Here is a 24,170-nt window from a genome sequence, read left to right on the forward strand (position 1 = left end):
GTGTGCAGGATCACGTATATATACTCGCGATCCTGCACTTCCACTGGCGGGGACTCTTCTGCTGTAATTCACAGCAGGAGCCGATCTGCAGATGCCGGGCACTCAATGTCCTCTGGCACCCGCCGATCGTCGGTAAACAACACAGAGCAGGGATCTGCCTATGTAAACAAGGCAGATTGCCGTTCTGACAGGGGGGAAGGGATAGATTGTGTGTTCCCGTAAAGCAGGGACTAGAATCCATTACTTCCCCTAGTAAAAGCACCTCACACAGTATAAAACACTAGCTAGGCACACATTTAACCCTATCGTCCCTGATGTTTAATTTCTTTCCAGCCAGTGTCATTAGTACAGTGACCGTGCATATTTTTAGCATTGATCACTGTATTAGTGTCACTGGTTCCTGCAAAGTGTCAGTGTCCGATTTTTCACCGCAACATCACAGTCCTGATATAATTACTAGTATAAAAACATTTTTTTTTTAAATTTTATAAATATATCCTGTAGTTTGTAGATGCTAGAACGTTCACGTAAATCAATCAATATATGCTGCTTGGGATTTTTTTTTTTTCACCAAAAACATGTAGCAGAATATATATTGTCCTACATTTATAAAGAAATTAGATTTTGTAAATTTATTATTTTTTTTGGATGTGTTTTATAACAGATTTACCCCCTTTCATGACCAGGCCACTTTTTTTGCGATATGGCACTGCATTACTTTAGCTGACAATTGCACAGTCATGCAACACTGTACCCAAAAAAAAATTTGTAATTTTTTCCCACAAATAGAGCTTTCTTTTGGTGGTATATGATCACCACTGCGTTTTTTATTTTTTGCACTATAAACAAAAAAATATTTTTCTCTTACGTCCTCCGACAGTCGCCGCCTCTTCATATTCGTCACATATGGGGTATTAGACTTTGCTCCGAAGGAGTAGCTAGGCAACAGAATATGTTAACATTAAAGCTTTTAACATATCCCACCCTCAAGGGGTGGTCCCCTCAGTCAATACCCTCCTACTTCCTGCAACCATATCTCAGTTTTAATGTCTAGCTTGTCAGGCGTGGCTGGCTCTCTCTGTGCTGGGGCTTTCTGCCCCAGACTCTTTCTTCTTTTTAAAATTTTGTTTGAGTTTTCTCTCTACCTTTACTTAGCTGTTCTTTTTGTCAGCGTTAGTTAGTTCTTCTGATGAAGAGGATCATGCGGGCTGGGTCTCGGGCTGATCCCCCTGGTCGCAGGTCGTGGGTCAGTGGCTTCCCAGTCTGCCATCGAGCGTTCAGCCAGGTAACGCTCCTGGCACAGTGAACGACCCATCCCTGTTCGGTGCAGGGATGATTGGTGAGGTGGCTACCTCACTGGACGCTGTGCGGTTTCTTAACCCCCATTTTGTGCGTCTTGAATGCGACTCTCCCTGCCTCATGTGCAGCGGCTTGTTCGCCTGTGCGGGTCCCCCACGCCATGTGAGGTAAGTGTATTTATGTGGGGACCTGTCTGTCTGGGGGGGTGTCAGTCTGGGACTGTGTAACCTGCCTCTATTCACACTGCTTGTCTCCCTATCTCTCGGCTGCATGCTGTGGGCTGCAAGGGGGGGGGGGGGGAGCTGTGTGACACTGTGTGTGTCAGTCTGATCAGTGTGTGAAGCTGTGTGCTGTGGGGCATGTTTTTTTGGCATGTTTGGGCATATACAGCGATCGCTGCGGCGATCTGACATGTATTCTGATACTGGAATGTAATGTGTGTTTTACTGCACTGTGGAGCGGCGGTTTCGGCGCCAAACGGCGCCATTTTGCCTACACCCGCTCCGCCGCATGTTTTACATGCATTGCGGCCATTTTCTTGTAGCCTCCATAGGCTTACATAGAGCGCCCTGGCAGCATCACTTCCTCTTTCCAGGAACACCGATCGAGGCAGCAGCAGCGGCGAGGGTCTCCTCAGGTTTTATCCTTCTGTTCTTGCTATCCATTGCCTGTGTTCAGTTTGCATATTCCCTGTGGGGGTCTTATTGTGCTGAGTGTGGTGCGGTGGGCTGCGCTTGCCGCGCTTGCTTAAAAGGGGCAGTTAACCCTTTGTTGTCTGGCATTACAGGGGCAATGGATTCTCAGGAGGGCAAATTTCCTACAGCCTTGGTGGAAAGCCAGGGGACCGCTGTTTCCCCCCCAGGGGGGGATTTAGCCACTATTGTGGCTGGCCTTGCTGCTCAGGTGCAGATGCTGGTGGCTGCTCAATCTACTAAAAGGCCCAGAGTTGCTCTTTCCTCTGATTCTGAGGGTGAAGGTGATGGGGCTGTTATGGCGGGGGCCTCCTTATCGGGGTCCCGCTCCTCTCTTGATCTAGTGGGGTCCGAGGTGGAGGCTGAAGTTGAGGGGGTTGATAATTCTCCCCCTGGCTCGCCTGAAGAGCTTGCAATCATGGATGAGTTGATTGCTTCCATAAAGCAAACGCTGCGTTTACAGGATGAAGTGTGTCCCCCCGCCGCCTTGGCGGCTTATGGGACGCAGAGAAAACGCAGGACGCCGCAGGTTTTCCCCTGCAATGATGATTTTCAGCGCGCTGTTAAGGAACAATGGCGCAATCTGCGCAAACCTTTTGCGGTACCAAGTAGATTCAAGCTGCGTTATCCTTTTTCACCTTCCACTGATGAAAGGTGGTGTGTGCCTCCCCCAGTGGATCACGCAATTGCGGTTTTAAACAAAGCCACTGCGATTCCTGCAGAGGATTCCCCTGTGTTCCGTGATGCCACGGATAGGAGACTGGAGTCTCTTGCCCGTCATACTTATTCTGTTACGGGTTCTATGCTTAAGGCTCTGTTTGCTTCTCTCATGGCGGCCCAGGCGATCGCAAGTTGGACGCAGATGCTTAGGCGCGTCCTAGTGGCCGATTCGGCCTCGCCGGCGACCCTGGATATGGTGGATCAAATCCACCAGGGTGTCATGTATCTGTGTGATGCGGACCTGGACCTGGTTCCGTTGGCTGCACGTGTGCACAGCGTGGCGGTGTTGTCTCGCCGCCTGGTTTGGTTAAAATGTTGGTCGGTGGACCAATCTTCACGTAAGACCTTAGCCAATCTACCTTATGATGGGTCTCGCCTTTTTGGGGAGTCCCTGGATGTGTTGATTAAGGGGATCACCGGGGGTAAGAGCACTCTCTTGCCCCATTTCCCCAGGGCTAAGGGAGCTTCTGGGAAGAAGCATGCTAATTTTCGGCCCCCTCAGGGGTCCTTTCGTGCCTTTCGGCCGCACTACAAGGGCAAGCCGTTCAAAGGTCAAGGCTCTCAGAAGAAGCCCTGGTCTGGTAAACAGAAGTCCGGCCAATCCGGATCTGCAGCCCATAACAGTTCGGCCTGAAGGGGCGCCCTCACCCAGTTTTGGGGTGGGGGGACGCTTGCTCGGTTTTCTTCAGCCCTGGTTGGCCCGTGTGCGGGACAGATGGGTTCAGGAAATCGTTCGATCTGGTTACAAGATCGAGTTTCTCTCTCGGCCGGAGAGCAGATTTTTTCCCTCAAATCTTCAACTGTCTCCAGAGCGTTTGCGGGACCTGCACCTGGCGGTGCGGGACCTGAGGGCTCAGGGAGTGGTGGTTCCGGTGCCTCATCAGGACAGATTTCGGGGGTTTTATTCCAATCTGTTCACCGTGCCCAGAAAGGAGGGCAAGGTTCGTCCAATTCTGGACTTGAAGGCTCTGAACCGCTCTGTGCGGGTTCGCAAGTTCCGCATGGAATCCCTGCGGTCGGTGGTGGCTGCCCTGGTTCCGGGGGAATTCATGGCCTCCATCGATTTGAAGGATGCGAATCTTCACATCCCCATTTTCGAGGGTCACCAGAGGTTCCTTCGATTTGCCATTGCGGAGGATCACTACCAGTTCGTGGCGTTGCCTTTTGGTCTCGCCTCGGCTCCGCGGGTCTTCACCAAGGTGCTTGCACCGGTTCTGGCGTTATTGAGGGCCCAGGGCGTTTCTGTCCTGGGGTATCTGGACGACATTCTGGTTCGGTCTGCGACCAGCCAGGGTCTGGAGAAGGACCTGTCTGTCACGATGCAAACTCTGCAGGAGTTTGGTTGGACGATAAATTTTCCAAAGTCGACACTGAGTCCGTCGGTTCGTCTTCCCTACCTGGGAATGATTCTGGACTCGGTGCAGGCGAAGGTCTTCCTGCCGGAAGACAAACTCAGAACTCTCCAGGAGGAAGTCAGGTCCCTCAGGGACGTTCCGCACTCGTCTCTGCGGACGTGCATGAGATGTCTGGGATTGATGGTCTCGGCCTTCGAAGCGATTCCCTTCGCCCAGTTTCACGCGCGGGGTCTCCAAGCGGAGATCCTGTCCAGGTGGGACGGGCGACCTCAATCTCTGGATCTTCAAATCTCGTTGAGTCATCGCACCAGAGGAAACCTTCTGTGGTGGCTCCAGTCCCCGTTGGTGTCCGGGGGCAAGTCGTTTCGTCCTGTCTCGTGGACAATGATCACCACGGATGCCAGCCTGTCGGGCTGGGGTGGTGTTCTGGGCGTTCTGTCCGCCCAGGGGACTTGGTCGGAGGGGGAGTCTTCCCTTCCGATCAACATTCTGGAATTGCTTGCGATAAGTCTCTGTCTTCATCGCTGGACGGACCGGCTGCAGGGCTGCCCGGTTCGGGTGCAGACGGACAATGCCACGGCGGTGGCCTACATCAACCACCAAGGGGGCACCAGGAGTGCCCGTGCGGCTCGAGAAGTGGCCGACATTCTGTCTTGGGCCGAGACTCATGTCCCGGCGATAACGGCGGTTCACATTCCGGGGGTGGAGAACTGGCAGGCGGACTATCTGAGTCGCCAGACCCTGGATCAGGGGGAATGGTCTCTTCACCCGGCTGTCTTCCAGATGTTGTGCGCGAAGTGGGGTCTTCCAGATGTGGACCTATTCGCGTCTCGTCTCAACAACAAGGTGAGAAGGTTCGTGGCAAGGACGCGCGACCCTCGGGCAGACGCGTCGGACGCGTTAGTGGCCCCGTGGCATCAGTACAGGCTGATGTACGCGTTTCCACCGATTCAGTTGCTGTCCAGGTTCCTTCGCAGGTTACACTCGGAACGCAGCACGGTGATTCTTGTGGCACCAGACTGGCCTCGCCGGTCCTGGTACGCAGACCTCGTGAATCTGGCGGTCGACGCCCCGTGGCGTCTACCTCTTCGAGACGATCTACTGTCTCAAGGACCGATTTACCATCCTGCTTTACAGTCGCTGGCTTTGACGGCCTGGCTGTTGAGACCGAGGTCCTGAAGGAGAAGGGTCTCTCTCCAGAGGTTGTTCATACTTTGATCAACGCGAGGAAGTCTTCCTCGGGGAAGGTTTATTACCGTACTTGGAAGGCCTATTTTGCCTGGTGTGAGTCCAGGGGGTTTTCACCCCGCACGTACTCGGTTTCCCGTGTGCTGTCTTTCCTTCAGACGGGTGTTGATCAGCGTTTGGCGTCAGGTGTCTGCGCTGGCCGTTCTGTTTCAACGTCCCGTGGCTTCCAACTCCTTGGTTGGCACCTTTGTTCAGGGTGTGCGGCATCTGGTTCCCCCTAGGAGGGATCCTCTGCCCCCTTGGGACTTGAATCTCGTTCTATCTGTGTTACAACGTGCTCCTTTTGAACAGATCAGGGAGATCTCGTTGTCTATGTTGTCCAAAAAGGTCGCCTTTTTGGTGGCGATCACTTCGGCTCGCAGAGTGTCGGAGCTGGCGGCTTTGTCCTGCAAGTCTCCGTACCTGGTTATTCATTTGGATAAGGTGGTCTTGCGACCTAATCCTTCTTTTCTTCCGAAACGAGTTTCGGAATTCCATCTTAATGAGGATATTGTCTTGCCTTCGCTGTGCGCGAAGCCTAAACATCCAAAGGAGGTGAGATTGCATTCTCTGGATGTTGTTCGGGCGATAAGGGTTTACCTTAAATCGACTGAGTCTTTTCGAAAGACGGACTCCTTGTTTGTTCTTCCAGAGGGTCCTCGGAAGGGCATGGAGGCGTCGGCCTCTACCATCGCCAAATGGATCAGGCAGACCATTGAACAGGCCTATGCTTTGCAGGGGAAGGTTCCTCCTGTACCTGTGAAGGCGCACTCTACTAGATCTTTGAGTACGTCTTGGGCCTGTCGTCATGGGGCTTCTGTAGCCCAGGTGTGTAAGGCGGCGACTTGGTCGACCGTGCACACTTTCACAAAATTCTACAAAGTAGATGTTCAGGCATCGGCGGATGCTTCCTTTGGCCGCAAGGTTCTTAGTGCGGCTGTTCCCTAGGGTCCCTTGTTGGGGACTCCTGGCTGTTGGGATAAGTTTTGTATCCCCTGGTTTTTTTGTCTTTTCCTGGGTTGTTGCTCCTGTTGAGCACTTGTTTTTTACTGTTGCCCAGCTGGTTTCCTTCCTTTGGTAAGGTTCCTTTCTTTGATGCGGAGACTGCGTTGCCTTTTCGGCGCGAATGCGTTTCCCACCCCTCATGTTTGCACTGCTTTGGGACGTCCCCATATGTGACGAATATGAAGAGGCGGCGACTGTCGGAGGACGTAAGAGAAAACGGAATTTTTGTTAAATCTTACCTGTAAAATTCCTTTCTCTGAGTCCTCCGACAGTCGCCGCCCCCGCCCCTCTTTTGGGGTTTGGTTGTATACTCTACTGCTATTCCACTAAAACTGAGATATGGTTGCAGGAAGTAGGAGGGTATTGACTGAGGGGACCACCCCTTGAGGGTGGGATATGTTAAAAGCTTTAATGTTAACATATTCTGTTGCCTAGCTACTCCTTCGGAGCAAAGTCTAATACCCCATATGTGACGAATATGAAGAGGCGGCGACTGTCGGAGGACTCAGAGAAAGGAATTTTACAGGTAAGATTTTACAAAAATTCAGTTTTTTACTCTCTGCTATAAAACACTGGTAATACCAGACCACCTCACCTGTCTTCTGAAAAACCTGTATGCAAGTCAAGAGACAACAGTTAGAACAGGACATGGAACAACTGACTGGTTCAAAATTGAGAAGGGAGTGCAGCAAGGATGTATATTGTCATCCTACTTATTTATTGTCCAAGGTGAATTCAGTCCTGGGAAACGGGATTTTCTCACTTCTATCAACATCAAGGACGCCTACCTTCACATTCCAATATGTGCCGGTCACCTGCGCTTCCTCTGCTTTGACGTGGGCGAAGAGCATTATCAGTTTCTGCCATTACCCTTTGGTCTCGCCTCCGCTCCTCGGGTCTTCACGAAAGTTTTGACCCTGGTACTAGCATTGTTGCATTGGATCGCGGTACTGGGTTATCTGGACGATCCTCATTTGCGAGCGGAGTCTCCGACTGCTCTGATGGACAACTTGGAGATTACTCTGCAAGCTCTGCGGGAGTTCAGTTGGATTCTGAACCTTCAGAAGTCTGCTCTGGTTCCGTCCACAAGATTGGACTATCTGGGTCTGACTCTGGACTCAGCCTCAGCCAGAGTTTCTTCTGGAAAAACTCCAGAAATTGCAGGGGGCAATTCAGCTTCTGTTGTCCAGCAGAGGGTCATCCCTCCGGGCTTGCATGCGGGTGCTGGGCCTGATGGTGTCTACCTTCGAGGCGGTTGTGTTTGCGCACTTCCATGCGAGATCTCTGCAAAATGAGATCCTGGTAAATTGGGACAAGGATCCTCAGTCTCTAGACAATCTGATCCTGTTGAGTCGGGGTTCGAGAGGGTCCCTGATCTAGTGGCTTCGTTCTCCGGCACTTCGACAGGGAAAATCCTTTCTTAGCCTGTCCAGGTGGGGAGGCATCCTAGGCACAGATTGTGCTCAGGGGGTCTAGACTCTTCCAGAGTCCAGACTGCTGATCAATGTACTGGAACTCAGAGCAATCAGACTTTGTCTGGATCATTGGACAATTCATCTTCAGGGGTGTCCGGTACGCATTCATTTGGACAATGCCACCGCCGTGGCTTATGTCAATCACCAAGGAGGCAGAAGAGCTGCTCTGGTGGCTCGGGAAGTAGCCGACATTCTAAAGGGGGCAGAACAATTTGTTCCAGCCATCTCTGCTGTACGCATTCCAGGGATGTAAAATTGGCAATCGGATTACCTCAGTCTGCAGGCGTTGGACCAGGGGGAATGGTTGCTTCATCCGGAGGTGTTTCATTAGTTGTTGGCCTCTCGTCTCAACATGAAGGTACAGAGGTTTGTGGCATGGTCTCTGGATCCTCTTGCTGATGCCACAGACGCCTTAGTGGCTCCTTGGAGTCAGTATTGTCTGATTTACACCTTTCCCCTCTCAAACTTCTGCCAAGACTCCTGTGCAGGATCGAGGCAGAAGGGATTCCGGTCATTCTAGTGGCTCTAGGTTGGCCTCGCCGGTCTTGGTACGCTGATCTGGTACAGTTGGTCGCCGATGCTCCTTGGAGACTTCCTCTCAGGGAAGATCTGCTGTTCCAAGGGCCCATCTTCCATCCTGCTTTACAGTTGCTGGCTTTAACTGATTTGCTGTTGAAAGCCAGGAGGTTTGTCTGAAACGGTGATTCCTACGCTGTTAAAGGCTAGAAAATCTACCTCTAGGAAGATCTACCATCGTACTTTGAAGATGTACATTGTGTGGTGTGAGTCTTTTGGGGGTTCACCCTCGCTCCTTTTTGGTGGCTCGGATATTTGCTTTCCTTCAACAGGGAGTTAAGCAGTGCCTGACCTTGAGTACCATCAAGGGCCAGGTTTCGGCCTTAGCAGTTTTCTTTCAATGTCCATTTGCCACACATTCCTTGGTGCATACTTTTATCCAGGGAGTTTGACACTTGGCTCTTCCAGTGCAGTCTCCATTGCCGCCGAGGGACCTCAATTTGGTGCTTTCAGTTCTTCAGAAACCTCCTTTTGAAAGTCTTCGGGAGGTTCCCCTGCTTCTCCCAGAAGATGGCCTTTTTAGTGGCTATTACTTCTGCGTGCAGGGTGTAGGAGCTAGTGGCCTTGTCTTGTCGTTCACCTTACCTGGTGGTTCACAGAGATAAGGTGGTTCTTTGTCTCTGTCCATCATTCCTTCCAAAGGTCGTCTCTGGTTTCCATTTGAATGAAGACATTGTGTTGCCTTCCCTATGTCCCAGGCCTAAACACCCTAAGGAAATTGCCTTGCATTCCCTGGATGTGGTTCGACCAATCAGGGGTCAGACTCACTATTTGTATTCACGGATAGACCTCGAAAAGGGTTTGCTGCTTCTGCTGCGACCATTTCCAGATGGATCAGACAGACAGTGGTTCAGGCCTATTCAATTAAGGGTCAGGCTCCTCCTTTACCATTTAAGGCGCACTCTGCTCAGACGCTTAGTGCTTCCTAGACCTTCTGTCGTCAGGTGTCAGTAATGCAGGTTTGCAAGGCGGCCACCTGGTCGTGTGCACTTTAACAAAGTTTTATAAGGTGGATGTGTTGGCATCTGCGGCTGCTTTCTTTGGCCCCAAGGGTTTGCAGACTGCTGTTTAGAGGACCTGGTCCTCTTTGATGATGTATTGTTTTGTTTTTTTGTTTTTCAGGTGAGCTCCAGTTGTTTATGGTTGAGCTCCATGTTACCTGGTTGGCTACAGTGTAGCTTTGGGAATTTTCTCTTACTGTTCCCACCTCTCATGTTTGACACTGCTTTGGGACATCTCTACGGTCAAGAAGATAAGGAGCTGTGTTCGTCAATGAACAAGAGAGAAAATGGGATTTTTGACTTACCATAAAATCCATTTCTTAGATGTTCATTGAAGGAAACAGCACCCACCCCTCTGAGGAGTTGACTTTCTTCTGATACTGCTTGTACCAAAACCTGAGTTCCTATAGCTGAGAGTGGGAGTATACCCTCTGGGACTGCCCCATGGGCATAGTCAAGCTTTTTCCTGCCTAGTGTCCTACTCCTGTGGGGGCAGTATAACCCAATAGTCAAGTAAGGAGCTGTGTACATCAATGAACATCGGAGAAATGGATCTTACGGTAAGTCAAAAATACCATTTTTTTTTTTTTGCTTTCTGCTATTAAACACATCCAATAAAAAAAAAAATTAAAAATCAAATTTCTTCATAAACTTAGGCCAATATGTATTCTGCTACTTAATTTTAGTAAAAAAAAAAACCTCATTAAGCCTATATTGATTGGTTCACATGGAAGTTATAGCTTCTACAAACTATGGGATATATTTATGGAATTTTAATTGTTTTTTTTATACTAGTAATGGTGCGATATGGCAGTGAACAATCGTACACTAACTAACACTTTTGACACTTTGCGGGAATTAGTGACACTAATCCAGTGATCAGTGCTAAAAATATGCACTGTCACTGTAATAATGACACTGGCTGGGAAGGGGTTAAACATCTAGGGCGATCAAATCGTTAAGAGATGTATGGGAATTTTTTTTTCCCCATTCATACTTATCTAGGTGGATGCTGCATCTGTCTCCCCTGTACACTAAGAACTGAGTGATCGAACACCGCTGATTGCTCGGTTCTGACAGCTCCCCGAGCAGAGAGCTGCTGACTGTCAGTCACCGCTCTCCGCTCTGCCCCCTCCTCGCTCATTGGAACGCTGGGCTGTGGAGGGGGCGAAGTGGCCAGCTCAGACTCTCAGCAGCTTGCTGAGAGGCTGAGCCAGGTGTCGGTCCAGGCACCTGGCGGATTCCGACTCTGTAGTGGCGATGACTCAGTGCCCTGGCCGACTTCTGTGACATCAGCAGGGAGTGGACTTCAGACCGCTCCCTGTTGAAAATAGCTTACAGAAGTGCAGAGCAAACTGCAATCCTGTGATCAATAGGAGATGTACAGCCAAACGAGCTTTGGCTTTACATCTCCTTTAAATGTGTGCCTAACCAGTGTTTGTGTGTACACAGTGTTCTGCTTTCACGAGGGAAAGAGATGTATTCTAGTCCCTGCTTTGCAGGAACACAGAATCCATTCCTTCCTCCCCTGTCAGAACTGAGAAATGCCTGGTTTACATAGGCATATATCAGTTCTCTATGGATTGCCGATGATCGGCGGGTGCCAGCAGACATTGAGCGCCGGGCACCCACAGATCAGCTTCTGCTGTGAACTTTCTGGGAATCTGGGGTGTGAAGATAGAGAAATTGGGGCTGGGCTGAGGTCTGAAGGTGTGGGAGTTGGGGCTCTTATGAGGTCTGCAGGCACAGAAATTGGGGCTGATCTGAGGTGTGAAAGTGCAGGAGTTAGGGCTGATCTGAGATCCAAGGGTGCAGGAACTGAAGCTAGCCTGCGTTGTGAAGGTGCATGCATTAGAGCTGTTTTGAGGTGTGAGGGTGTGCGGGAATTGGGATTGGTCTGAAGGTACAGTAATAGAGGCTGGTCTGAGGTGTGAAGGTGCAGTAGTCGGGATGCATCTGAGGAGTGAAGGCACAGGAATTGGGGCTGATCTGAGGTATGAAGGTACATGCATTGGGGCTCTTTTGAGGTCTTAAAGGTACATGAATGTCTGCTGATCTGATGTGTGAAGATACAGAAATTGGGGCTGATCTGACGTCTACAGGTGCAGAAATTGGGGCTGGGCTGAGGTGTGAAGGTACAGGAACTGAAGTAGGGTCCGAGGTGTGAAGGCATAAGAATTGGGGCTGATCTGAGGTATGAAGGTACAGGAACTGGGGTTGGTCCGAGGTGTGAGGGTGCAGAAATTGGGGCTGGGCTGAGGTGTGAAGGTACAGGAACTGAAGTTGGTCCGAGGTGTGAAGGCACAAGAATTGGGGCTGATCTGAGGTATGAAGGTACAGGAACTGGTGTTCATCTATCTAAAGCAGGGGTCTAAAACTAAAAATAAATAATAGGAGTAAGAATATAAAAAACCCACTCAACCCAGCGCTAATATAATAGAAATTCTAAAAACAAAGCAGCCGCTATAAAAGTCAAATGATATCAAAAAGGTGTATAATGAGAAATGGAAGAAGCTCACATACACTAGCAGCGCTAATTATATTAACTTATGTAAACAATACATCAAAAAATTATAAAATTATACATCAAAAAAATTATTCTCTGTAAATGATGTCCATGCAAAGTGAGTAATGTCCATAAGGGCTAGGTGATACAGTTCATATACTGAATGGGGTCCTGGAGTGCAAGCCCACGAACACCCAATGGTGCTTCCTGTTAAGGTGGCCCACCGTCACCACACCTCAAAGTACGTGCCCCCCTAGGTAGTAAAAACTCACCACAGGATGGCAAAAGGGACGCCTTATATGGGATATATTCCACAATGTGGTGAACAAATTCCAGGTAATACCTCTCCGGATTGACCAAAATCTGATATATAATCAGGACTTCCGTTCAGCATAAACTGCACCAGACACCTCAGATCATGTATGGGAAAAGAAAGGGGGAAGACCCATAGTGTAATTCCATAAAACAACACTTTATTAGAATTCCCAATCCCCCATACAAGATACACTCACAATGTTCAAACTCAAATAGTAGCATGTAGAAAATATGTGGAGCCCGTCGTGTGCCGGTAGACTCACCGCTGCCTATTAAGGAAAGCCAGAGCTCCCGCACACCGACTCTGCGTGACAGCTGATGGATGCGTGCTCACGCCCTTACATGTTTCGTCACACGGACTTCTACGGAGGGCGCGAGCACGCACCATCACGCTCCTCTCAAATACACATACCATCCGGAAGAGGGAAGAGATATCATCCAATCACCGGCTCTCGCCCGTGACCGCCCATAGAGAGACACGTGGACCAATCACCGGCCCGTGCCCCAGACAGTCCCCTTCACCTCCAACCCGGAAGGTAAACATTCTCACTCTGGAAAGGCAGCGCGACTCGAGCCAATCAGCGGCATATGACCGGACCAGCCCCTTTGGGACCCGCGGACCAATCATTAGCTTAAGCCACGGCTCGGACCGTCACCACCATAACCCGGCAAGAAAATATGCCTAACCATTTTCATTGGATAAGGCTCATAGAAAAAAACTCATGTATCCTCTCCTCACCGGTACACACGATGCCCGGAAATAAAAGTACTTCCTACTTGGATGCAAGTGACCAGATCCCAGGAGATTCATATACATATAACAGAAATTGTACCAGTTGTATTGTCTACAAGTGCGGGACTCCTTATATAGGTATTCCCGTGGGTATAAATTTCCTTTATCAGATTAGCTTATACATAGGCAGATCTATGCTCCATGTTATTGTACATGCTACTTTACAAAGTATAAAATCTATTATAGACATATAAAAATAAGTGATTAAAAAGCATATAATCAAAAAAACTTTAAAACCGATGTATTGAATAAAAATTATGCAATCCTCTTATTTAAAAGTATACATATTTAAAAATAACATGTCACAGAAAGAAGGCAAAACCATGTCAAATAAGTAGATAAACACATGGGAAGGGGAGGATTAGTTTTTTTTTTTTTTTTTTTTTTTTTTTTTTTAAACCCCGCCTAGGTAGCAAGTAAATCACAGACAGGCGCGTAACGATCAATAAAACTCAGGCCATCATTATTTTTCAAAAATTAAAATTTAAACACGCATCTGCCTACTGCTTTTAGTAGTTGCTTATAAAGCAGTTAATATCTAGCTCTACGTTTAACCCATAAGGGTGCAAAGCGTTGGTAAGGTAGATCCAGTGAGTTTCTCTGAACTCTCGAAGTTTTATTGATCGTTACGCGCCTGTCTGTGATTTACTTGCTACCTAGGCGGGGTTTAAAAAAAAAAAAAAAAAAAAACTAATCCTCCCCTTCCCACGTGTTTATCTACTTATTTGACATGGTTTTGCCTTCTTTCTGTGACATGTTATTTTTAAATATGTATACTTTTAAATAAGAGGATTGCATAATTTTTATTCAATACATCGGTTTTAAAGTTTTTTTGATTATATGCTTTTTAATCACTTATTTTTATATGTCTATAATAGATTTTATACTTTGTAAAGTAGCATGTACAATAACATGGAGCATAGATCTGCCTATGTATAAGCTAATCTGATAAAGGAAATTTATACCCACGGGAATACCTATATAAGGAGTCCCGCGCTTGTAGACAATACAACTGGTACAATTTCCGTTATATGTATATGAATCTCCTGGGATCTCGTCACTTGCATCCAAGTAGGAAGTACTTTTATTTCCGGGCATCGTGTGTACCGGTGAGGAGAGGATACATGAGTTTTTTTCTATGAGCCTTATCCAATGAAAATGGTTAGGCATATTTTCTTGCCGGGTTATGGTGGTGACGGTCCGAGCCGTGGCTTAAGCTAATGATTGGTCCGCGGGTCCCGAAGGGGCTGGTCCGGTCATATGCCGCTGATTGGCTCGAGTCGCGCTGCCTTTCCAGAGTGAGAATGTTTACCTTCCGGGTTGGAGGTGAAGGGGACTGTCTGGGGCACGGGCCGGTGATTGGTCCACGTGTCTCTCTATGGGCGGTCACGGGCAAGAGCCGGTGATTGGATGATATCTCTTCCCTCTTCCGGATGGTATGTGTATTTGAGAGGAGCGTGATGGTGCGTGCTCGCGCCCTCCGTAGAAGTCCGTGTGACGAAACATGTAAGGGCGTAAGCACGCATCCATCAGCTGTGACGCAGAGTCGGTGTGCGGGAGCTCTGGCTTTCCTTAATAGGCAGCGGTGAGTCTACCGGCACACGACGGGCTCCACATATTTTCTACATGCTACTATTTGAGTTTGAACATTGTGAGTGTATCTTGTATGGGGGATTGGGAATTCTAATAAAGTGTTGTTTTATGGAATTACACTATGGGTCTTCCCCCTTTCTTTTCCCATACATGATCTGAGGTGTCTGGTGCAGTTTATGCTGAACGGAAGTCCTGATTATATATCAGATTTTGGTCAATCCGGAGAGGTATTACCTGGAATTTGTTCACCACATTGAGGAATATATCCCATATAAGGCGTCCCTTTTGCCATCCTGTGGTGAGTTTTTACTACCTAGGGGGGCACGTACTTTGAGGTGTGGTGACGGTGGTCCACCTTAACAGGAAGCACCATTGGGTGTTCGTGGGCTTGCACTCCAGGACCCCATTCAGTATATGAACTGTATCACCTAGCCTTTATGGACATTACTCACTTTGCATGGACATCATTTACAGAGAATAATTTTTTTGATGTATAATTTTATAATTTTTTGATGTATTGTTTACATAAGTTAATATAATTAGCGCTGCTAGTGTATGTGAGCTTCTTCCATTTCTCATTATACACCTTTTTGATAGGGGTCTAAAACTGGCGGCCCTCCAGCTTTTAGGGAACTACAAGTTGCGTAATGCTTGTAACTGTCAGCCTTGCAATGCCTCATGGAAATTGTAGTTCTGCAACAGCTGGAAGGCCACCAGTTTGAGATCCCTGGTCTTAAGGTACAGACTTTGGGAAGGTTTATGTCCCTGGCTCACAAGTGGTCCAATGCTTGGAAGTTGACTCTTTATATGGGAAAGGTTTGCGGACCCAGCTTTATATTGTACCAAGCTGTCGGATAGAGTGTATGATTTGAATAGAGCGTGATCTGATTCAAGATTCCTCTTTAACCAGCATCTGTCTGTTACCTCAGGAATCCCGTGAATACTGTGATATCAGGGAAGAAGTCAGTGAAGAGACAGTTTCCATGAAAGGTACGTCCTGCTCTCCCTATAATTGCTCCAATTACCTCAGCATGTGCCTCTTTTTTTACCATTTACTAGTTATCGCTTTGTTATTCTCATCCGCTCAAGAAACGGTCGCAGAGCTCATCTTTAACAACCGCCTTGCATTGCATGTAGGATGTCAGGCCACGTTTTTCTTCATTCATAAGATATGAACACTGGAAAGATGCACACCCAGGCCAGTCATTGTCCAGGACCTTGTATAACTCGATTGTGTCTGCAGTTTGTAGATGAACGTTTCCTCTCACAGTATTCTAAGCAAAGGGAGCAATTACATGCGTTCTTTTTTGTAATTGCACGCTTATTGTCCTGTGCCTGAGCAGTCATTGACGATTGCCTGAGCAGACTAGTGATCGGTGACCAATCTGCATGTGTAGGAATAGTTTTTTCTTTTCTTTATATACTGTTAGGTCCATATATATATTTGGACACAGGCACAATTTTAGTTTTTTTCAGGTATTTCCCAAAACATATTCAAGCTAAAGTTATATTATAGATATGGGCTGAAAGTGCACACTCGTATGGCGCTTTTCCACTGCATGGAACCGAACGGTTCGGCTCGCTTTTGTGCTTTTCCACTGCTGGTACCGCATGGTACGGTGTAGGAACGGTTCGGTACGGTACAGTACGGCGGCGCTTTTCCACTGCATGGAACCGAACGGTACGGCTCTCTAAAACAGTACTACCTCGATTGTGGTTCCAAGAGGTACCATACCGGTACCATATCCCACAATCCTTTGCATGCAGTCACTACTAGTCACTGATTGGTCAGAGAATCGTTGTTATCCCACCCACTTAACTTTAGTACTACTTTAGTGGAAAAGCAAACCATACCAAACCGTACCGAACCGTTCCAACACCGTACCATGCGGTACCAGCAGTGGAAAAGCAAACCGGGCCAAGCAGGGTAGGGTATGTACATCCAAATCGGAGGAAGGGTTTAGGAATTACAGTTCTTAATAGCCATCCCCCCTTTCTCAAGGGACCGAAAGTAATTAGACAATTCAAAAGCTGTTTCATGGCCAGGTGTGGGCTACTCCTTCGTTATTTCTTCATCAATTAAGCAGGTAAAAGGTCTGGAGTTGATTCTAAGTGTGGTATTTGCATTTGAAATCTATTGCTGTGAACCTACATCATGCTTTCAAAAGAGCTGTCTATGCAAGTGAAACAGGCCGTTGTAAGACTTCAAAAACAAAATGAATCCAACAGAGAGATAGCAGCAACATTAGGAGTGGCCATATCCACAGTTTAGTACATTCTGAGGAAAGAAGAAGGCACTGGTGAGCTCAGGGCCTGGACGTCCACGGAAGACAACAGTAGTGGATGATCGCAAGATCTTCTCTATGGTAAAGAAAAACCCATTCACAACATCCAGACAAGTGAAAATCAAGTGGACACTCTCCAGGAGGTGGGCGTATCATTGTCAAAGTCTACATTCAAGAAAAGATTTCACGAGAGCAAATACAGAGGGTTCACCACAAGGTGCAAACCATTCATAAGCATGAAGAATAGAAAAGCCAGATTAGACTTTGACAAAAAAACATCTAAAAAAAGCCAGACCAGTTCCGGAAAAGCATTCTTTGGATGGATGAAACTAAGATTAATCTGTACCAGAATGACGGGAAGAAAAAAGTGTGGAGAAGGCTTGGAACAGCTCTTGACCTAAAGCACACAACGTCCTATGTTAAACATGGTGAAGGCAGTGTGATGACATGGGCATGCATGGCTTACAGTGGCACTGGGTCATTGGTGTTTATTGATGATATGACAAGCAGCTGGATGAATTCTGCAATGTTTAGAGATTCAGTATACTGTCAGCCCAGATTCAGCCAAATGCAGCAAAGTTGATTGGATGGCGCTTCACAGTACAGATGGACAATGATTCAAAACACACGGCAAAAGCAACACAGGAGCTTTTGAAGGAAAAGAAGTGGAATATTCTGCAATGGCCGAGTCAATCACCTAATCTCAACCCAATTGAGCATGCATCTAATTTTGCAGCAACTCAAAATGGTACTCAGTAGTTTATGGCCCCAAATGCTTGTATGCATGCCTGACAAAGTTGGGGCATGCTCCTAATGACAACGGATGGTGTCCTGGGGTATTTCCTCCCAGATCTGGGCCAGGGCATCCTTGAGCTCCTGAACAGACTGAGGTGAAACCTGGTGGTGCCAGATGGATCAAAACATAATGTCCTAGAGGTGTTCTATTAGTTTGGTCAGGCAAGCATGGGGGCCGTTCAATGGTATCAATTCCTTCATCCTCCGGGAACTGGCTGCATACTCTCGCCACATGAGGCCACTCAGGACCCACTGTACCAGCGTAGGGTCCTACATAAGGTCCAAGGATTTCATTCCGATACCTAAAGGCAGTCAGGGTGCCATTGTCTAGCCCAGTGTTTCTCAACCTTTTTTCCAGTAAAGGCACCCTTTAAAATGATGTACAATTTTGAGGCACCCCTAATAGTTTTAAATATTGTAGCGGCATCCACACACTTGGAACTCCCAACATTAGAGATGTTAATTTCTTGCAAAAACAAATACTTTTGCACACTGGTACTAATATTCCAGCATTTGTGCTTACTCTTTTTTTCCACCATGCTGCTAAAGTCACCCCTGTGCTGACAGAGGGGTGAAACAAGCATGCTGTTCAGGTGACAGACATCCTCCTTATCAACTGAAGGCATTAGCAGTCGTTAGGGCGCTGGTGTCTTGCCCACATAGTGCCCAAGGTTGTAATGTTGCACAATGAAAACCTATGGCTTTGTGTAACAAAAAGCAGGCCTAATCTTCCTTGATGCCATCTGTGAAAAAGCTGAAGTTAAAGAGAGGATGGCTTCTACAAATGGATAATGATCCTAAACACACCTCGAAATCCACGGGGGATTACATCAAGAGGCATAAACTGAAGGTTTTGCCATGGCCTTCACAATCTCCTGACCTCAACATAATTGAAAATCTATGGATAGATCTTAAAAGAGCAGTGCGAGACAGACAGCCCAGAAATCTCAAAGAACTAGAAGACTTTTGTAAGGAAGAATGGGCAAAGATACCTCAAACAAGAATTGAAAGACTCTTGGCTGGCTACAAAAAGCGTTTACAAGCTGTGATACTTGCCAAAGGGGGCACTACAAGATATTAACTCTGCAGGGTGAGCAAACTTTTGCAGAAGCCATTTTTTTGTTTTCTGTTATTTTGAAAGTGTAAATGATGGAAATAAAATCAAACTTTTGTTGACATATTATAAGAATGTCTAATCTGTAATTTGATGCCTTTTGGAGATCTTTCCATATTTCCTTGGCTTCTTTATGCACATTAATACAAATTACCTGGGGGTGCCCAAACTTTTGATCCCCATTGTATATGCCTCCCCAGATCATCACTGACCCACCACCAAACCGGTCATGCTGAACGATGTTACAGGCAGTATAACATTCTCCACAGCTTCTCCAGACCCTTTCACGTCTGTCACATGTGCTCAGGGTGAACCTGCTCTCATCTGTGAAAAGCACAGGGCGCCAGTGATGGATCTGCCAATTCGGGTGTTCAATGGCAAATGCCAATTGATCTCCACATTGCCGGGCAGTGAGCACAGGGCCTACTAAAGGATGTAGGGCCCTCAGGTCACCCTCATGAAGTCTGTTTCTGATTGTTTGGTCACAGAAATTCACACCAGTGGCCTGCTGGAGGTCATTTTGTAGGGCTCTGGCAGTGCTCATCCTGTTCCTTCTTGCACAAAGGAGAAGATACCGGTCCTGCTGATGGGTTAAGGAACTTCTACATCCCTGTCCTGCTCTCCTAGTGGAACTGCCTATCTACTAGAATCTCCTCCATGCTCTTAAGACTGTGCTGGGAGACACTGCAAATAACCTGGCAATGGCACCTATTGATGTGCCATCCTTGAGTAGCTGGATTGCCTGTGCAGCTTAGGCCCTGGTATTGCCTCATGCTACCGGTAGTGACACTGACCCTAGCCAAATTCAAAACAAGTGAAAAACAGTTCAAAAAAGATGTGTAGTGAAAAAAAAACTCAGTGGTCTCCACCTGTAAAACCATTCCTGTTTTGGAGGTTGTCTCATTATTGCCCATCTAGTGCTCCTGTTGTTAATTTCACCAAAGCAGCTGAAACTACTGCTAACAACCCCCTCTGCTACCTAACTGACCAGATCAATATCCCAGGAGTTTAATCGACTTGATGCTGTACTCTGATTAAAAAATTGTTCCTTGAATTTGTTTGAGCAGTGTGTGTGTGTGTGTATATGTAATATATATATATATATATATATATATATATATATATACATACATACATACACAGTATCTCACAAAAGTGAGTACACCCTCACATTTTTGTAAATATTTTATTATAACTTTTCATGTGACAACACTGAAGAAATGACACTTTGCCACAATGTAAAGTAGTGAGTGTACAGCTTGTATAACAGTGTAAATTTGCTGTCCCCTCAAAATAACTCAACACACAGCCATTAATGTCTAAACCGCTGGCAACAAAAGTGAGTACACCCCTAGGTGAAAATGTGCACATTGGGCCCAATTAGCTATTTTCCCAAGTGGGGCCCAAAGTGTCAATATTTTGTGTGGCCCCCCATTATTTTCCAGCACTGCCTTAACCCTCTTGGGCATGGAGTTCACCAGAGCTTCACAGGTTGCCTCTGGAGTCCTCTTCCACTCCTCCATGATGACATCACAGAGCTGGTGGATGTTAGAGACCTTGTGCTCCTCCACCTTCCGTTTGAGGATGCCCCACAGATGCTCAATAGGGTTTAGGTCTGGAGACATGCTTGGCTAGTCCATCACCTTTACCCTCAGCTTCTTTAGAAAGGCAGGGGTCATCTTGGAGGTGTGTTTGGGGACGTTATCATGTTGGACTGCTGCCCTGCGGCCCAGTCTCCGAAGGGAGGGGATCATGCTTTGCTTCAGTATTTCACAGTACATGTTGGCATTCATGGTTCCCCAGTGCCGGCAACACTGATGTAGCCCCAGACCATGACACTCCCATGCTTGACTGTAGGCAAGACACCTGTCTTTGTACTCCTCACCTGGTTGCCGCCACACATGCTTGAAACCATCTGAACCAAATAAGTTTATCTTGGTCTCATCATCTCACGTTAGTCTGCTTATCTTCAGCAAACTGTTTGTGGGCTTTCTTGTGCATCATCTATAGAACAGGCTTTCCTTCTGGGACAACAGTCATGCAGATCAATTTGTTGCAGTGTGCGGCGTATGGTCTGAGCACTGACAGGCTGACCCCCACCCCTTCAATCTCTGCAGCAATGCTGGCAGCATTCAAACGTCTATTTCCCAAAGGCAACCTCTGGATATGACGCTGAGCACGTGCACTCAACTACTTTGGTCGACCATGGCGAGACCTGTTCTGAGTGGAACCTGCCCTGTTAAACCGCTGTATGGTCTTGGCCACCGTGCTGCAGCTCAGTTTCAGGGTCTTGGCAATCTTCTTTTAGCCTAGGTCTTCTTTATGTAGAGCAACAATTCTTTTTTTCCGATCCTCAGAGAGTTCTTTGCCATGAGGTGCCATGTTGAACTTCCAGTGACCAGTATGAGAGAGTGAGAGCGATAACACCAAATTTACCACACCTGCTCCCCATTCACACCTAAGACCTTGTAACACTTAACGAGTCACATGACACCAGGGAGGGAAAATGGCTAATTGGGCCCAATTTGCACATTTTCACTTAGGGGTGCGCTTGCTTTTGTTGCCAGCGGTTTAGACATTAATGGCTGTGTGTTGAGTTATTTTGAGGGGACAGCAAATTTACACTGTTACACAAGCTGTACACTCACTACTTTACATTGTAGCAAAGTGTCATTTCTTCAGTGTTGTCACATGAAAAGATATAATAAAATAATTACAAAAATGTGAGGGGTGTACTCACTTTTGTGAGATACTGTGTGTGTGTGTGTGTGTGTATGTGTGTATATATATATATATATATATATATATATATATACACACACACACACACACACACTAGTCAAAAGTATTGGGACGCCTGCCTTTACACACACATGAACTTTAATGGGGGGGGGGGGGGTGTAGAGGAGGATTGAGGCTGCTCTGTGCAAAACCATTACACAGAGCAGGTAAGCATAACATGTTTGTTATTTAAAGGAAGATAATTAGTGGCATACCAAAACTTTAAGGTAATCTTCCCTTCTCTTTCATTCACTGTAATCCAGTGAATGAAAGAGATGGGCCAGGATAGTCAGACAGGGGAGGAAAGAGTTAGATGATGTTGGCTGATTTGCTGCAGTTTCTAATGCACTTTTTGAGAAGCTCACAGTGTGCAGCCAAATATAAAAAAGCTTTTTTAGTCCAGGAGAGGAGCCTGTACAACATATGCACGACTGAATGGGAAGGCCGGAGTTCAGCTTTAATTTTACACCAGATATGTATGTATTACATTTTATCAGAATCTGTGCACTACATGTGTAATCTGCGACTCTCGCGCCTCTCCTCCTCCCTCTTCCCTGGCTGGCTCTGATGTCAGCCCGCTCTGTTTACTGCATTGATCTTCTCCTCTCTGCCATCAAGGCCGATTGTTTTAAGAGGGATTAAAATTCATAGCAGAGCTGAAAGAAGATTCTGTGTTGCATCTTCTATTACCAAAGCAGGATACTTGTAATGAGAGTAAAGATTTCGGATGGCAATAGACACAAACGAGTTGCATAATCAGGGCAGTGAAAAAAAAAAAAAAGAAAATAAAAAAACCAGAGCAGTAAAAAAATAAGAGGGATTTGTGATTCCCCCTCCCAAGCTGTTAGACTCTGATCATGTCACTGTCACATCACTGCATATCCTCCTTTTGTCCTTCCACTCCAGGATCACTGTACGTATATCAAAAAATAAAATTTGGTTTTGTTTTGACCTTTTTTGTTTTTTTAGGGCTTGTTCACACGTGCTTTGCTCTCTGAAGAGTAATCTCCACTCATATCGCTCTTCAGAGAGCAATACCTCCTCACTGCCTACTTTAACCCTGCACTAGCATGCCACAACTGTGTGCATTGCACCCAATGGTGGGGCACTTGCAGGGCCGTCATTCACTTGAATGAGTTACATTAAACGGGTGAAAGTGGCAGGGGGTATAATACCTGCTACACCATTTTTATTATTATACAGTATTTATATAGCGCCAACAGTTTGCGCAGCACTTAACAAAATGAAAGCAGACATTACAGTTACAATACAATTTGGTACAAAAGAAATCAGAGGGCCCTGCTCGTTAGAGCTTACAATCTAAAAAATGTATACACTTCCAGCCGCTGCCGCAGCAGCTTAAAGAGGGCAGTGGTGGGGGAGTGGTAAAAGCACGGTTTTACCGCCCCCACAACATTATATTTGAACAAGCCCTAATGAGGTTCTTTAGCAATCCCCCCCCCCCCCCCAATTCCCCTAAAAACAAAAATTAAAAGCCAGCAGCTACAAAAATTGTAGTCACGGCCCCATTCACAGATTTGCTGTAATTCCAATCGCTGCAAAACGTGCATTTGGGGTGCCATTAGCCTTTGTGATGCTGCCATGATTGGGGTGCATCGATTACGCCAACCCCAGCCTTTAGAAATCGTGTGAAGTTTGTCACCCAAAAAAGGAGCATGATGTGAAGGGGGACAGAAGACACTGCTTTGGGGGGGGGGGGGGTGATCACAGGACACAGCATTAGTAGGAGGAGGGGCAGAGGACCCTACTGTGGGGTAGAGGGGCAGAGGACACCAAAATTTGGGGGGGGGTGATGTGAAGGGGGGCAGGCCACTGCTTTGCGGAGGCAGAAGACACTACTGGATGGGGGGCAGAGGCCCCTACTGTGGGGTGGAGGGGGGGTAGAGGACACCAATATTTAGAGGGTGTGATGTGAAGGGGGGCAGGGCACTGCAATGCGGAAGCAGAAGACACTACTGGATGGGGGGCAGGGGTCCCTACTGTGGGGTGGAGGGGGGGGGGGGCAGAGGACACCAAAATTTGGGGGGGGTGTGATGTGAAGGGGGGCAGGGCACTGCTTTGCAGAGGCAGAAGACACTACTGGATGGGGGGCAGAGGTCCCTACTGTGGGGGTGGGGGAAAACTACTGCTCTGTTTTTATCGGGTGCTTTTTTAAAGGGCCGACCCCCCCTTTCCTTCCACTGGGTTTCTTTGATTTCCTCCATGTTGTCCAAGTAGATCTCAGCCTCTGCAAGTTTACTTGGAAGGAGGAACAGAAGGCGCCTCTAAGTGCAGTGTAAAATCGTTTAATGACACAATACGAGAACACTTACACAAAATTTAGGGAAGTGCAGGCATATGCGGACATCACAGAAGCATGTTCCGTAGCCTCCCTGTTGGCTCCCTTTCCTTAAAATCTGTCCAGCAGCATGGATAGATGGAAGGAGAGGCGTGGAGCACTGTGAAGGAGGAAGGTCCCAAGATGAGATCACGGTGGAACGCACACCTCGCTCGTGGACTGCAGGAACGTGGTGACGTCACGAGGCCGCCCCCTTTTCTCCTATGTTTACTTTTGGAGCGTGCTTCTGCTCTCTGGAGGAGTGGCCCCAGGGACAGCTAAGAAATCGCTCACCCACCC

General features: G+C 47.3%; 1 protein-coding gene across 1 annotated transcript in view; it reads left to right on the forward strand.

The window, feature by feature from the left end:
- The window catches only part of URI1 (URI1 prefoldin like chaperone), a 177,145-nt gene that overhangs the window by 133,293 nt on the left and 19,682 nt on the right, over positions 1–24,170 (forward strand). Inside the window, exon 6 of the mRNA XM_082270827.1 lies at positions 15,487–15,547. Coding sequence (XP_082126953.1) covers positions 15,487–15,547 — 61 coding nt within the window. The remainder of the gene's footprint in view (positions 1–15,486; positions 15,548–24,170) is intronic.

The sequence above is a fragment of the Pelophylax lessonae genome (genome assembly GCF_965119305.1).
Source record: "Pelophylax lessonae genome assembly, chromosome: 10".
Taxonomy (NCBI): Eukaryota; Metazoa; Chordata; class Amphibia; order Anura; family Ranidae; genus Pelophylax; species Pelophylax lessonae.